This window comes from Urocitellus parryii, chromosome X (genome assembly GCF_045843805.1).
Source record: "Urocitellus parryii isolate mUroPar1 chromosome X, mUroPar1.hap1, whole genome shotgun sequence".
NCBI lineage: Eukaryota > Metazoa > Chordata > Mammalia > Rodentia > Sciuridae > Urocitellus > Urocitellus parryii.
In genome coordinates, this window is record NC_135547.1 from 67,158,124 (window position 1) to 67,172,527 (window position 14,404).

A 14,404-nucleotide genomic window follows, 5' to 3' on the forward strand; every position below is an offset into this window, starting at 1 on the left:
GCAAGTTAGGACATCGAAGATAAAGTGTCCAGAAAGGTACTTTGTGACCATAGTATTCACTTCTCTGCACCACCTTGGAACTGTGTTGCTTACATTTTCACGCCATCCTTCAGCTTCCCTAGTCCATGCTCCAGTGATTCCAAGTGTGGTTTAACCTCTTTATCTAGAAGGCATAAGCAATAAGCCTTATTAATGTAAATGTGTTGATAGTTCTACAGTAATAGAGAGTATATTTATTTGGGAGTCATGGAGCACCATGTAGATTTCAAAATATTCCATAGTCATGGGGTCAAGCAAAGACTAGTTGCAGGAGTAAGGCCATCATAGACAATAACAAGTGTGTAAATGCCTTATAGAAAAATATTGAAGATGGTCTTTAGGTTGAAAGCTTTCAACATCAGAGAGTGACTTTTATCTACATTAAATAATAAGGAATGTCAATATATGTTATTTTAAATATATTTTAATAGTATAGTTTCAAATTCTTTTTCTTTTAAAAAAGTGATATATTTTAATCAGCTTTTGAATTGCTGTGTTCAAAATGCATGACAAGAACTACTTAGAGGAAAGAAAGTTTATTTGGGCTCATGGTTTCAGAGGTCTCTGATCATAGCTAAGTCAATTGTTCTGGGGCAAAGTAAGACAAGACTTTATGGCTAAAGGATGTGGCATATAAAAGCAGCTCACAGTAGGGTGGCAAAGAAGCAGAGAGATGAGGGGACCAAGGGTAATAGTATGGATGGTGAAAGGAGACCCTCATCATTATACAAAATACATCTATGAAGATGTGAATTTGGTGTCAACATATCTTACATATAATCAGATATGATAAATTATGGTATAATGGTGTATTAAGAATTGTAATGCAAAAATAAATTTTAAAAAAGAAAATTTTCAGAGAATATTACCAATGACCCATCACTTACAGTCACACCTCACATTTACCACATAGACAGTCCATTCAAAGAGGATGAACTGATTAGTTTATGGGGTTATAGCTCTCACAATCTAGCCACTTTACTTCCAATGATTCCTGTATTGGCACAGGAGCTTTGGGGGTAAACCTCATATTCAAATCATAGTAATATGTAATTGCATAAATATTGTACACATTATTTTACTTTGTGCATATGATATATGAAAGTATAATAGCAAGAAAGGAGGTAAGTATAAAGAAATCTGTATTGGATTAAGAGAATTGCACCAGGAAGGTGATGCCAAGAAGACAGAAGAAAATAAGTTTCCATGTTCATAGCCTTCATAGCAGTAAGAAATTTTTAACCATCGATGTACAGAAAGGCCACAGTGGGAAGATTTAGTACCAAGGTACGAGGGTGTGAAAAGTCTGTTTGATTCCAAATAAATTAAATAGAGTTTAGAAAGACAATATAAAATATATTGACAAGGTAGCTGTAAAATGAGTCGGAATAAGTAGAAACCAATCCCTCACCATCTTGCCACCCCATCTTGCCTTCCCCACTCTTAGAAATGTACCTGCTATATTTGTACCGTGTGTGAATTTGAGTCTTCCTGCCAGTAATTACTAGTGTCCAAGAAAGCATACCAAGGGAATCCCACAGATGTCACACTCAGGCCTCTTCCCCACTTGGCCTGAGTGACAATCATCTATCTCCCTTGTGGGCTTTGATTCCTATATGAAACTCCCTGCCCCATGTGAAGATGGTAATCATGGCAGAGATGCACCAGTTCCTGAACATGGGCCACCTGGCTCTCAACTCCTTCTTTTTGGACAGGACTGTGCTGGGAGTGGACTTGGACTCTGATGTTGAGGACCTGGATTACAGGGATCCCCGCAGGAAGAAGTGAACTTGGACTGAATAGCCAATGATGGCAAAGCGCAGGAAGGTTCAGCCATGCCATTTTACTCCAGTCTCCCAATACCTTTGATTCCTATCCACATATTTGCCTCTTTCTCTCTAATTAAAAATGAAAAAAATAGATACAATTAAAAAATATATATTGACAAAAGAAAATTGGAATTTTCTTTGGAAAGATTTTTAAATTGATAAATATGTAATAAACAACACAAAATATAGACAACTCAAATAAAAATATAAATAAAAGAAGAGTAATTACAACTGACACTCCAATGTGGAAAGAAACCTAAGCAATTAATATGAAGCTAGATATAATCAACTTGAAAAACAAAGAAGAAAAGTCAAATTACTAGAAACATAAATTATCGAAACTGAATCATAAAGAAATAGAAAATATGCAATCAATAAAAATAAGAAATTAAATCATCAACCAAAAGTCTTCCACAAAGGAAATTTCAGGGCTAGATGAATTTATAATTGAGTAGTACTTAGCATTTGAAAAAGAACTAATATCAACCCTTCTAAATATCTTCCAAATAATTGAGGATGAAACTTCCAAACACATTTTATGTCACTATTACTTTCATACTAAACACAGATAAGATGATTACAGTCTATTATCCTTGATGAACATCCATTCAAAAATCTTTCCCCAAATATGAACAATTCAATAGATCTTCTAAGATAGTGAAGTAGAGATAAGAGTACTCACCTCCTCCTTATCTCAAATTAAAACAAAATAGTAAAACAATGTTCCCTTTTGTGGTGGGTGAGCATAGAAGATCATTGGAACCCAGTACAGGAGAGATTACAAGATTATAAAACTATAATAACAGGAATAATAGAATAGAAAGAGAGATAAATCATCATACCAATTGCTTCCTGGGCAACCCAGATGAGTAGGGATGTTGTGTAAATGCAGGAGCTGAAAATATTAGATTAAAAGAGCCATATCCTAATGAGTGGATTGATCATTTTGCTGGATTAATAATTGGAGTGGACTAACTGGGTTGCAATTCTAGGTAGGTAAAGAATAACTAGAGGAAGTGGTTCACTGAGGCTGCACTACAGGGTTCATATATTTTGTTGTTTGCTTCCCCCAATCTCTCCCTGCTTCCTGTCTGTATTGAGCCATGCAACTTTCCTCCTCCATGCCCTTCTACCATGATGTTTTCTCTCACCTCAGGCCAAGAGCAAAAGAGTCAGATGACTGGACTGATTTTCTGACACAAGGAGTACAAATAAACTTTTTCTCCTATAACCTGTTATTGTTGGATATTAAGATGACTAACAGAACTTGGTACCTAGAAATAAGGTGGTTGCTTTGACTAAATGTACCATGTGGTTTAGAAGATTTTGGAACTGGTTTGTGGTAGGGATTTGGAAAACTTTGGGCATGCAATCTGGAGAACACTTAAAATTTTATAAGCAGAAATTTAATACACAGTTCAGGGTTAGAGCTCAGAAGACTAGAATATTGATAGTATTGTAGACAGTAAAGACTGGGCTCGTGAAGTTTTACGAGAGGGGAAAGGGGACTTTACTGGAATCAAAGTAGAGGCTGCTTACATAATATTCTGTCAGTGGGTATTTCTGCATTTTGCCATGTCCTCAGATTTTTTGTGAAGCTCAACTTAAAGGTGATAAATTAATTAATGTGGCAGAGGAAATTTCAAGGTATCACACATTTACATAATGGCATGGATGTCTCTGGCAGCTTTTAACATGATTCATGGTGAGAACTGGGAGAAAAGAAGATAGGAAATGTTTGACAAACTTTCTGATTTGCCAGGATAGAAGTATAGGTAATATTAAAGCCAAGGAAGTTGTGGTTGCTGAAAATATTACTGCTAATGAGAAGCCAAGTACTGTACACAATGACAATAGGAATGATGTCTTGAGAAAATCTTAGTAAACAGCAAGATCACACTCAATAAAGGTTCAATGAGAGTTGAGAGTGTGTGAGAGTCAACCAAATCAGTGAATTAGTCCTCTGATAAGGATTAACTGACTGGTAAGTGGAGTGATAGGTTGTGGCTGGAGAAGTTTGGCTTTGGGGGTATATAATTGAAAACTCATTTAAGAGTTTCTGGGGAAACTTGCTTGCAAAGGGGGATCTGGAAATCTATTTCCTTAGGATTTGTATCCTCAGGTTCATCCACCCAGACCCTCAGAGATCACTTCAGTCATGGCCCAAGGGGGCCAGACTACTGCTCAAAGTGGTGGCAGATTTTGGTGTTCTCCACATGATGTTGGTTCTGCAGTAATACAGGATACTAAACTTAAAATGTCATGAAGACTTTCTCCAAGTTTTTGAAGGAAGGTCTTGGAGGCTAGGAAAAGTGTGACATGGTTAGAATATCTGCAAGCAGCCCTACAGAAGGCAATGCATGAAGATGTGAGAGGGAAGCCAAAACTGGAATGGACACCCACAGGCTTAAGAAATGACAGTTAAATGGAATGTTTGACAAGGAAACCTTCTGGCTGTGGACAGAACCAAAGAGAGAGGTCCTGACACCTATAACCAGCAAGATCAAAGTGGCAGGGCTGCCCAAGCCTTTTTTTGATAACATTTTGCCAACAGGTGATCCAGACAATGGATATGGAGTTATAGGACCTAGTGTTTGTCATGTTAGTTTTCTGACTTGTTTTTGTCATGTCCATTATATCTCTGCCCTTATTTCTCCCTTTTGTAAAGAAAATATTTGCTTGGTGCCATTATATATTGGATATGTTACTTGCGTTTGATCTTTACAGGAACTCACAGCCAATATTTTGTATTTAATCTCAGAGGAGATCATGAACTTAGACTTTTGGGAAATGCTAAAAGTGTTAAGTGTAAGGGGACTTTTGTAAGTGGACTAAATGTATTTTGCACTGTAAGATGAACGTAAAATTTTGGGGACCAGGAGCATAATGTTATGGTTTTGACATGAAGCATCCCCATGAATCTCTTTTGTTAATGTAAGAGGTAAAATGACTAAATAATGAGAGACATAACCTAATCAGTGTATTAATCCATTTTCTGAAATTATTAAATGGAATGGACTAATTTCATGTTAAACAGGTGGAGTGCAACTGAACAAAGTGGGTCACTAGGCATTATGGTTTGGGTGTGAGATGTCTCCCAAAAGCTCAAATGCAAGAAGGTTCAGAGGAGAAATGATTGGGTTGTGAGAGTCTTAACCAAATCAGTGAATTAGTCCCCTGATAAGAATTAACTGACTGGTAACTGAAGTGATAGGTTGTGGCTGGAGGAGGTGGGAATTTGGAGCTTGACTTTGGGATATATATTTGTATCTGGTGAGTGAAGCCTCTTGCTCTCTCTGCTTTCTGATCACCATGTGAGCTGTTTCCCTCTGCCACACTCTTCTACCATGATGTCCTGCTTACCTTAAGCTCCAAAGAATGGAGCCAGCCTCTTATGGACTGAGACCTCTGAAACCATGAGCCACTAAATAAAACTTTCGTACTCTAGAGTTGTTCTGTTCAGGTCCTTTAGTCACAACAGCAAAATAATTGACTAAAATACTAGGGGGAATTACTTGAGGATTATATAATTTTCTCTAGTTTTTCTCTCACTCTCTATACTTCCCATCTATCATAAACTCAGGAGCTTTCCTCCTTAACACCCTCTGCAATGATGTTGGGTTTCACCTCAGTACTGGAGCAATGGAGATGACTGAACCTCTGAAATCTTTAGCCCAAATAAACATTTTTTCTCTACATTTTTATTACCAGATATTTTGGTCACAGTGATGAAAAGTTGACTAAACACAGGGGGAATACTATCTTTGTAAGGAAAAGAGTAAACAAGAAACCTGGAAAGCTCTATCATTGCAGATGCTGGTAATCTTAACTAGTGGAAAATTTTATAGACATTGTAGGCTTCCAGGCTAGTTAGAAGAGTAACCTGGAGTCTGCAGAATTATTATTATTTGAATAAGGAACTCACATCATCTCTCTGCAAACATTTAAAGCCAAGGGATCTATGACTTGGTTAAATCCTGAGAGGAGAGCTTTTGTCTGAATTCAGACTGACAGGGACATAAACCTCCATATTTCCTTACCTCTGAAAATTTACAGACATCTGACTATACTACCATGTTTAATTGCACACTCTTGGGTCTAAATTGGTCCAGAACATAAGCTAGAATCTCAGCACCTTAGCTCATCTTGTTTCTTTCATTGAAAATAACAGGCACTTCAGCATAGGGGAACTGAGAGCATTTCCTTGAGAACTGAAAGTGTAAATTGCTTGTTTTTTGTAAGTAAAGGGTGGCCATCCATGTATGGACTCATGTTAAAGCCAAAAAGGAAGGCAGGTACCCACATGTCTTTATCCACCCATATGCTCCCTATGTCATAAATGTTTGTTCACTCCTTTCCCACTCAGGCAAGATGCCATGCTCTGGTTCTGCTTCAACTGCTTCAAAACTAACTATAAGTAGTTTTATTCCATCAAACACAGCATCCAGCATACTGTGGTTCATAACACCAACTTCCTGTAAACATCATATATATGCATGTATACTCCCCTACCATTGAGTTTAGCAACAAACACCCTAAGTCCTGCCACTGTCCTTCCTCATGCCACATCTGAGACACACTGATGTCAGGGCTGGGTGTAAGTGCCAAAGATGGGGTGCTATGACACCCTATATTCTCTACTTATGCATTGTGTGAGCCTAAGCTTCTGCCTTATCTAATGGCAGGTGCTTGAGTTCCCCAACTGCAACTGGGGCTGCCAGTGCCAGAGGCCCTTGACAACATCAGAGATTGACTAAGCCATCTTCCAGGAAACATTGGCCATGCTACTTGGATACAACTTGAATTCTTAAACTCACCACACAGTGGACACCCCATGTTCCCTTCTGTGTATAGCACACCTGCCTGAGACTAAAAGAATCACCACCTTTGCATGATACTCATTCATTTATTACAGTGAAGTAGGCTACAAAGAGACTAATTTATGGCATATATCTGAAATCAAGCCAACATTGTATACCAAACCCATATTTTCAGCTATATCTTTAGAAAAAATTGTTTACTACAAGGGCCATCACATAAATATAGTAGAGGTAAATGATACACCAAATGTAGAAATTTCAACGTATTATTACAGAAAATTGAAAAATTAGCATGTTAACATGACACTTTCAAAATAATAACTTTCTAGCAACAAATTCTATATAAAATTATTTTTTATAAAAATGTCTGAGAAATAATTTAAAAGAATGATTACAAAGAAACTAGAAAATGTAGAAGAAATAATATGAGAACATGAAATTACATCTTTTCAATCATTCCAGTCAGAAGGAAGAAGAGGAGGAGGAGGAGGAGGAGGAGGAGGAGGAAAAACAAAGAAGGAAGGAAGGAAGGAAGGAAGGAAGGAAAGAAAGAAAGAAAGAAAGAAAGAAAGAAAGAAAGAAAGAAAGAAAGAAAGAAAGAAAGAAAGAAAGAAAAAGAAAGAAGGGAGGGAGGGAGGGAGGGAGGGAGGGTGGAAGGAAGGAAAGGAGGGAGCCTCTCAGACTTTGGGATACACCATTAAATAAATACACATATTTGGGGAATGTATGAGAGAAAAGGAAAACAGAAAAGGCAGAGAAAGCCTATGGAATGTAATACTCCCTGAAACCTTCCCTAACCATGGGAAAGATATCAGCTAATGTGGACATCCAATTATAAGAGGACCATAAGATTCTAAGTAGATATGGCCAGTAAAGATTTCAATCCAATATATTATAATCTAAGTCTTTATTTCAATTTATTTTATTGGTCATTTTTAGTTATATATCATAACATTAGGATTCATTTTGACATAATTATAAAGCATGGAATATAATTTGTTCTAATTCAATTCCCAGTACTTCCCCTTTCCCTCACCTCCTCCCTCCCTGTTCTTGGACTTCTACTCTACTGATCTCTCTCCTATTTACTTACAGATTTTTTATTATATATTGTGAATATACATGATTTTGAGATTCACTGTGGTATATTCATACTTGCACATAGGAAATTTACCTTAGATTAATTTCACTGTTTTTTCCTTACCTACCCCTCCTCATTCCTCTTCAATTCCATTCAACTACTCCACTGATATTCCTTCTATTTGATATTTACCTCCATCCTTTATTTTGGATTAGCTTCCACATATCACAGAAAACATTCAAATTTTATCTTTTGGGGGACTAGCATATTTTCTTACCATGATAGTTTCCAGTTCCATCTATTTACCAAGAAATGCCATAATATCATTCTTCTTCATGGCTGAGTAATATTCTATTATGTGTGTGTGTATGCCAATTTTCTTTATTCATTCATCTGCTGAAGGACACCTAGGTTGGTTCAAAATATTGAATATTATGAAGTATACTGCTATAAACATTGATGTGACTGCATAATTTTAGTATGCTGATTTAAACCTTTTGGATATATACCTAAGAATGGGATAGTTGAGTCATATGGTGGTTCCATTCCTAGTTATTTAAGGAATTTCCATAGTGCTTTCCAGAGTAATTGAACTAATTTACAGCCCCCAAAATAATATATGACTTTACATTTTACCCCACATCCTCCCTAACATTTATTGTTATTTGTACTGATGATAATTGCCATTCTATCTGTAGTTAGATGAAATTTCAGTGTGCTTTTGATTCGTACTTCCCTAATTGCTAGATAATTTGTTTCATATAATTGTTCACCATTTATATTTCTTCTTTCGAGAAGTATCTGATTAGGTCTTTTGTGTGGACAGCAGGTGAGCCCCCAGTCATCAGCTGATCCAGTTGTGTCAGCAAAAGCCAAGCCTGGGAAACATTTCTTGCCAAAAGTTGAGGATGTTAACAGCCTTGACACTTGCCTCTAATGCTAACAGTTATCAGATGTTCCTGTACAATGGGCTTCCTGGGTGTATCAGGATAGCTGCAAAAAATGTTTCTAGCTCTGTAACTCTTTAGTGCACAAAGAAGCCTCTTTTTTATTAGTTGACTTCTTCATATGTATTGAGGATTGAACCCAGTGCCTCACATGTGCTAGGCAAGTGCTCTGCCACTGAGCCACAACCTCAGCCCCAAAGAAGCCTCTTGATAACTCAGAAGCATTGAACAATTCACAATGCCTTTATAGATTTAACTTCCTGATTGTGAGATCCTATATAATAAACTTGTGGAACTAGTTGTGGGTCACTATTTCTCCATCAGAATGTAGTGGCCCACTTGGCCCAAGCTTTTCCTAAAAATGTATCCTGATTTTATCTATCTCCTGTTATCCCTACTAGAAATCCTTTGTTTATTCTGCATGCTTTGCAGTAGGTGGTGCCCAGCAAGGGGCTTGAGTACTGGTGAACTCAAAACCAAAAGAATTCAAGGAGACACTCCTGGAATGCAAGCATGTTTTGTGAGATCCTGACATTAAAAGACATCACTGTGGAATCTTTAAGGCAATGAGAGGTCGAAGTTAAGGAGGTAATATCAGTAGCAAGATAGCTACTGGCTGTAAAACGTGGGAAATTCCAGTTCTCACAAGAGAAGCCTTTATGTGCTGATGCTTAGAGTAATGCTTAAAACTTGATAATATTCCATCAAAAGTCATCAACTTGATAAATTTTTAAATTCTGTCAATGAAACTTGCCCTGGGTCTCCAAAGGAAACATACATTTAGATACTAAAACTCCAAAGATAACAACACATCTTAGGAGACTAAGGAGGTTTGGCCTCTCAAGCTCAAAATGAAAACTTCTTAGCTTCTGTTAGTTCTCTATCCCTCCTAAGCTTGCATTTAAAATGTAAATTACAGAGACTAACAGAATTTACCAAGTTTGCAAGGTTAAAACTGTTTTGAGACTAAAAGAAAAAAAGAAAAAAAAAGTGTCAGTTTTAAATTCAAACCACTGTGAGACCTAAATGGCTATCTCATTTGCTCTTGACACTCTAATATCTTGTTTTTTTTTTTTTTTTAACAAGTTCCTCCCTAAACACTACAACACATGGAAAAAAATGAAATTGAAATGATTATATATATCATATACAGGAAGCATAACTTTTCATTTCTGTAGTTGTACATGAAGTGGAGTTATAATGGTTGTGTATTTCTGTATGCGCATAGAAAAATTATGTGTGATTTATTTTTTTTTTTTTTTTTTTTTTTTTTTACCTCTTTTTTTTTTATTGTTGGTCATTCAAAACATTACATAGTTCCTCATACATCATATTTCACAGTTTGATTCAAATGAGTTATGAACTCCCAATTTTATCCCGTATACAGATTGCTGTATCACATCAGTTACCCTTCCATTGATTGACATATTGCCTTTCTAGTGTCTGATGTATTCTGCTGTCTGTATTATTCTCTACTATCCCCCCTCCCCTCCCCTCCCCTCCCCCTTTCTCTCTCTACCCCTTCTACTGTAAATCACTTCTTCCATTTGAATTATCTTGTCTTACCCCTCCTTTCCTCTTATATGTCATTTTGTATAACCCTGAGGATCGCCTTCCATTTCCATGCGATTCCCCTTCTCGTTTCCTTTCCCTCCCACCTCTCAACCCTGTTAATGAAAATCTTCGTCTCAAGCTCTTCGTCCCTACCCTGTCCTTGTTTCCTCCCCTTATATCAGAGGAGTCATTTGGTATTTGTTTTTTAAAGATTGACTAGCTTCACTTAGCATAATCTGCTCTAATGCCATCCATTTCCCTCCAAATTCTATGATTTTATCATTTTTAAATGCAGAGTAATACTCCATTGTGTATAAATGCCACATTTTTTTAATCCATTCATCTATTGAAGGGCATCTAGGCTGATTCCACAATCTTGCTATCGTGAATTGTGCTGCTATGAACATCGATGTAGCAGTGTCCCTGTAGCATGCTCTTATTAGGTCTTTAGGGAATAGACCGAGAAGGGGAATAGCTGGATCAAATGGTGGTTCCATTCCCAGCTTTCCAAGAAATCTCCATACTGCTTTCCAAATTGGCTGCACCAATTTGCAGTCCCACCAGCAATGAACAAGAGTGCCCTTTTCCCCACATCCTCTCCAGCACTTATTGTTGTTTGACTTCCTAATGGCTGCCAATCTTACTGGAGTGAGATGGTATCTTAGGGTAGTTTTGATTTGCATTTCTCTGACTGCTAGCGATGGTGAGCATTTTTTCATGTACTTATTGATTGATTGTATGTCCTCTTCTGAGAAGTGTCTGTTCAGGTCCTTTGCCCATTTATTGATTGGGTTACTTGTTGTCTTATTGTCTAATTTTTTGAGTTCTTTGTATATTCTGGTTATTAGGGCTCTATCTGAAGTGTGTGGAGTAAAGATTTGTTCCCAGGATGTAGGCTCCCTGTTTATCTCTCTTATTGTTTCTTTTGCTGAGAAAAAACTTTTTAGTTTGAGTAAGTCCCATTTGTTGATTCTAGTTGTTAACTCTTGCGCTATGGGTGTCCTATTGAGGAATTTGGAGCCTGCTCCCACAGTATGTAGATCATAACCAACTTTTTCTTCTATCAGATGCCGTGTCTCTGATTTAATATCAAGCTCCTTGATCCATTTTGAGTTAACTTTTGTGCAAGGCGAGAGATAGGGATTCAGATTCATTTTGATGCAAATGGATTTCCAGTTTTCCCAGCACCATTTGTTGAAGATGCTATCCTTCCTCCATTGCATGCTTTTAGCCCCTTTATCAAATATAAGATAGTTGTAGTTTTGTGGATTGGTTACTGTGTCCTCTATTCTATACCATTGGTCCACCCGCCTGTTTTGGTACCAGTACCATGCTGTTTTCGTTATCTGTTCTATTTTTATCCCCCCCCCAATTTCCTCTGTTCCCCTTTGTCTAATCCAATGAACTATACCACTCACCTGTAATATTAGTGGGAAGTATAACACACACATATACACACACCCATTTCTTTACCTTAAAATCTTCACCTGAGACTTCCAGGGCTCTCATATACAATAAATATCTGTACTATTTCAATATGACCTTCATATTATTCCCTCTCATACTTTAATTATACTTATTCTGGGTATAGTGCTGATGCCCCTATTTGTTCATCTTTTCATCAAAAAACTTAGTACTTACAAGTGTCCCAAAATATTCTTATATCCTATGGTGGTAAGTATGTTGCCACAGTTTCCAGTCCTTGGAATGAATATATATATCACACTGTAATTAAAATAGGTTTTTCTAATTCCAGTTATAAGGATTCTGTCAAACACTTTCCATTTCCTTAATGTTCTAATTCCACCACTTCAATGAGTAGATTATGCTAACTTAGTTCCTGTAAGACATAACATTTTCCAGTCTGAGTCATATGTCCTAGACTGGTCTCATAGATTTGATTCAGTACATCCTCATAATAAATTCATGACTCCTGGAGGGTTTGTTATTAATATATTGACCAAAGTTCAGGAGGTATTCAAAAGAATTTATGGCATCTAACTGCTACTTTGGATCTTGTTAATTTCACTAGTCAATCACTTGGAGATCTAACCAGTGTTTGCACTGCTAACTCAGGTTATGCTTTATGGATATGTCCAGTCTCCTTATATATTATTAAAAGGAAACACTAATATCACAAAAATAAACAGTAATCCATATTTTCTACAGTGTACTAATTGTGATCTCACTAATTGTATGACTAGACACAACAAAGATCAAGATATTTTGGTTTTACACGAACCTTCCTTTCTTATGCTTCCCACTAATATTATAGGTGAGTGGTGTAGTTCATTGGATTAGACAAAGGGGAACAGAGGAAATGGGGGGGATAAAAATAGAACAGTTAAAATAAATCACATATAACTTTCTTATGTTCATATAGAAATATACAACCATTGTAATTCCACTTCATGTACAAATACAGAAATGGAAAGTTATACTACATGAATGTATAATGTCAAAATATAGTCTACTTTCATGTATAACTAAAACAGTAGAAAAATAGAAAAAAGGTATACTCTGATCTGATTTTTAAAAAGTTTCATATGCTCCTTTACTAAAGTAGTTTTGGCTGTATTATCTTTGAAATTGTTTTATTTTTAATTCTTCTATTTTTGAGCTCATGATTTTATGGTAAATTCACATTTTATTCTTCATGCCTAAATTAATATATTTTTCTTATTAGTCTTATTTTATCTACTATAAAGGTCGATTTTTTAAGGGTTGACTCTCAATTACATTAAAATATCTCTGTTTACAAAATCCTAATAGAGACACAAACATGGTGGTGTTGGAAGTAAATCTAATAGCCATTGAGGAAAAATGGCTTCCTGAACCTTTGGTTTCAGTATCTACCACGGCTGTTGAACTTTGCAACTGGCATTTCCAACTGGGCAGGCATGCCTTATATTAAGTCATAATATAAAAGTCTGATAAATTCTATTTTAATTTCTAACAGGCTAAATCTAATAGAGACTTTAATAAATATCTAATTTTGTCTCCTACCTGTGAAAATCTACCTACATAAAACTACAAGATCTTTGTTTCCTGTGTATTTTATGTATACATACACATATGTGTATTGTATTACTGTGTCTACATACACTCTTGTGTCCATATTTCATGTACATGGTATCAAAATTTACATATAGATAGATAGATAAGTGTTCATAAATCAAAATTTAAATAAAAATTGATCCAAATATCTTTTAGTTCGTGTGACTTAAAAAAGGGTTTAATTTAAATTAAGTAAATAAATTAGAGTAAAAATTACTAACTCAAGATTTTCCAGGTGGTCAGAAAATTAACAAAGTATTAGTTTCTATAAAATGTCTAAAATGTAATATTTATTCCCTCTAAAATTCTCCTTCAAGAGAAAAGAGATGGCTAATGCTATTAACTGCACTTGTCTGATATCTTGCTTTTTACAGTGAAAAATAAGTGAATTGTATTTTACATAAATGGGATCAATCTTCATAAATGTGTTTGTTTAAAAACTAATAAAATCTGATTAATTTATAAAGTTAAAGTTCTAAAACATCAACTACTAAATATAAAATCAAATACTCTTGACTTCTTAAATTCTATAAGGTAATATGTTCAAACATTAAATGTGTTTTCACACATTGATAAATACAAAAGTTTAAGATTACTTTGTTTCTGTGTCTTCACTAAAAACAAGTCATAATACAAAAGTCTGATAGACTCTATTTTAATTTCTAACAGGCTAAATCTAATAGAGACTTTAATAAACATCTGTAATGTTGACTCCTACCTGTGAAAAACTAAAGTTTGAAGTAAAAGTTTGGGATTATGAAAATTATGTTTCTTGGTTCATAGCTACTATATAAACTAAGTGTTTTTACTTTTGCTAATTTTATTTTATATTTTTCTTATAAACTTTATAACTATTGTTTGTTAGTACCTTATAGAAGTACAACTTCTTATATAACAGCCTCAGTTAATTTAAGATAATAGGCCATCACCTGTAGAACAAACAAGATGTAAGGCTAGCTTCCAGTACTAATACTAACCCCAATTAAATGGTAAATGTAAATAACCATAAAGTTATTAACATTAAAGATAAAACCCCAGTACTCCTAATTTAAGACTGGTGAAACTGGCTTTCTAGAT

At 35.6% G+C, this 14,404-nt stretch overlaps 1 protein-coding gene across 1 annotated transcript in view; it reads left to right on the plus strand.

Annotated features, from left to right (window-relative positions):
* The first annotated feature begins 1,689 nt into the window (after window positions 1-1,689).
* Window positions 1,690-14,404, plus strand: part of LOC113197828 (histone H3-like centromeric protein A) — an 83,290-nt gene continuing 70,575 nt past the window's right edge. Inside the window, 1 exon segment of the mRNA XM_077793632.1 lies at window positions 1,690-1,823. Coding sequence (XP_077649758.1) covers window positions 1,690-1,823 — 134 coding nt within the window.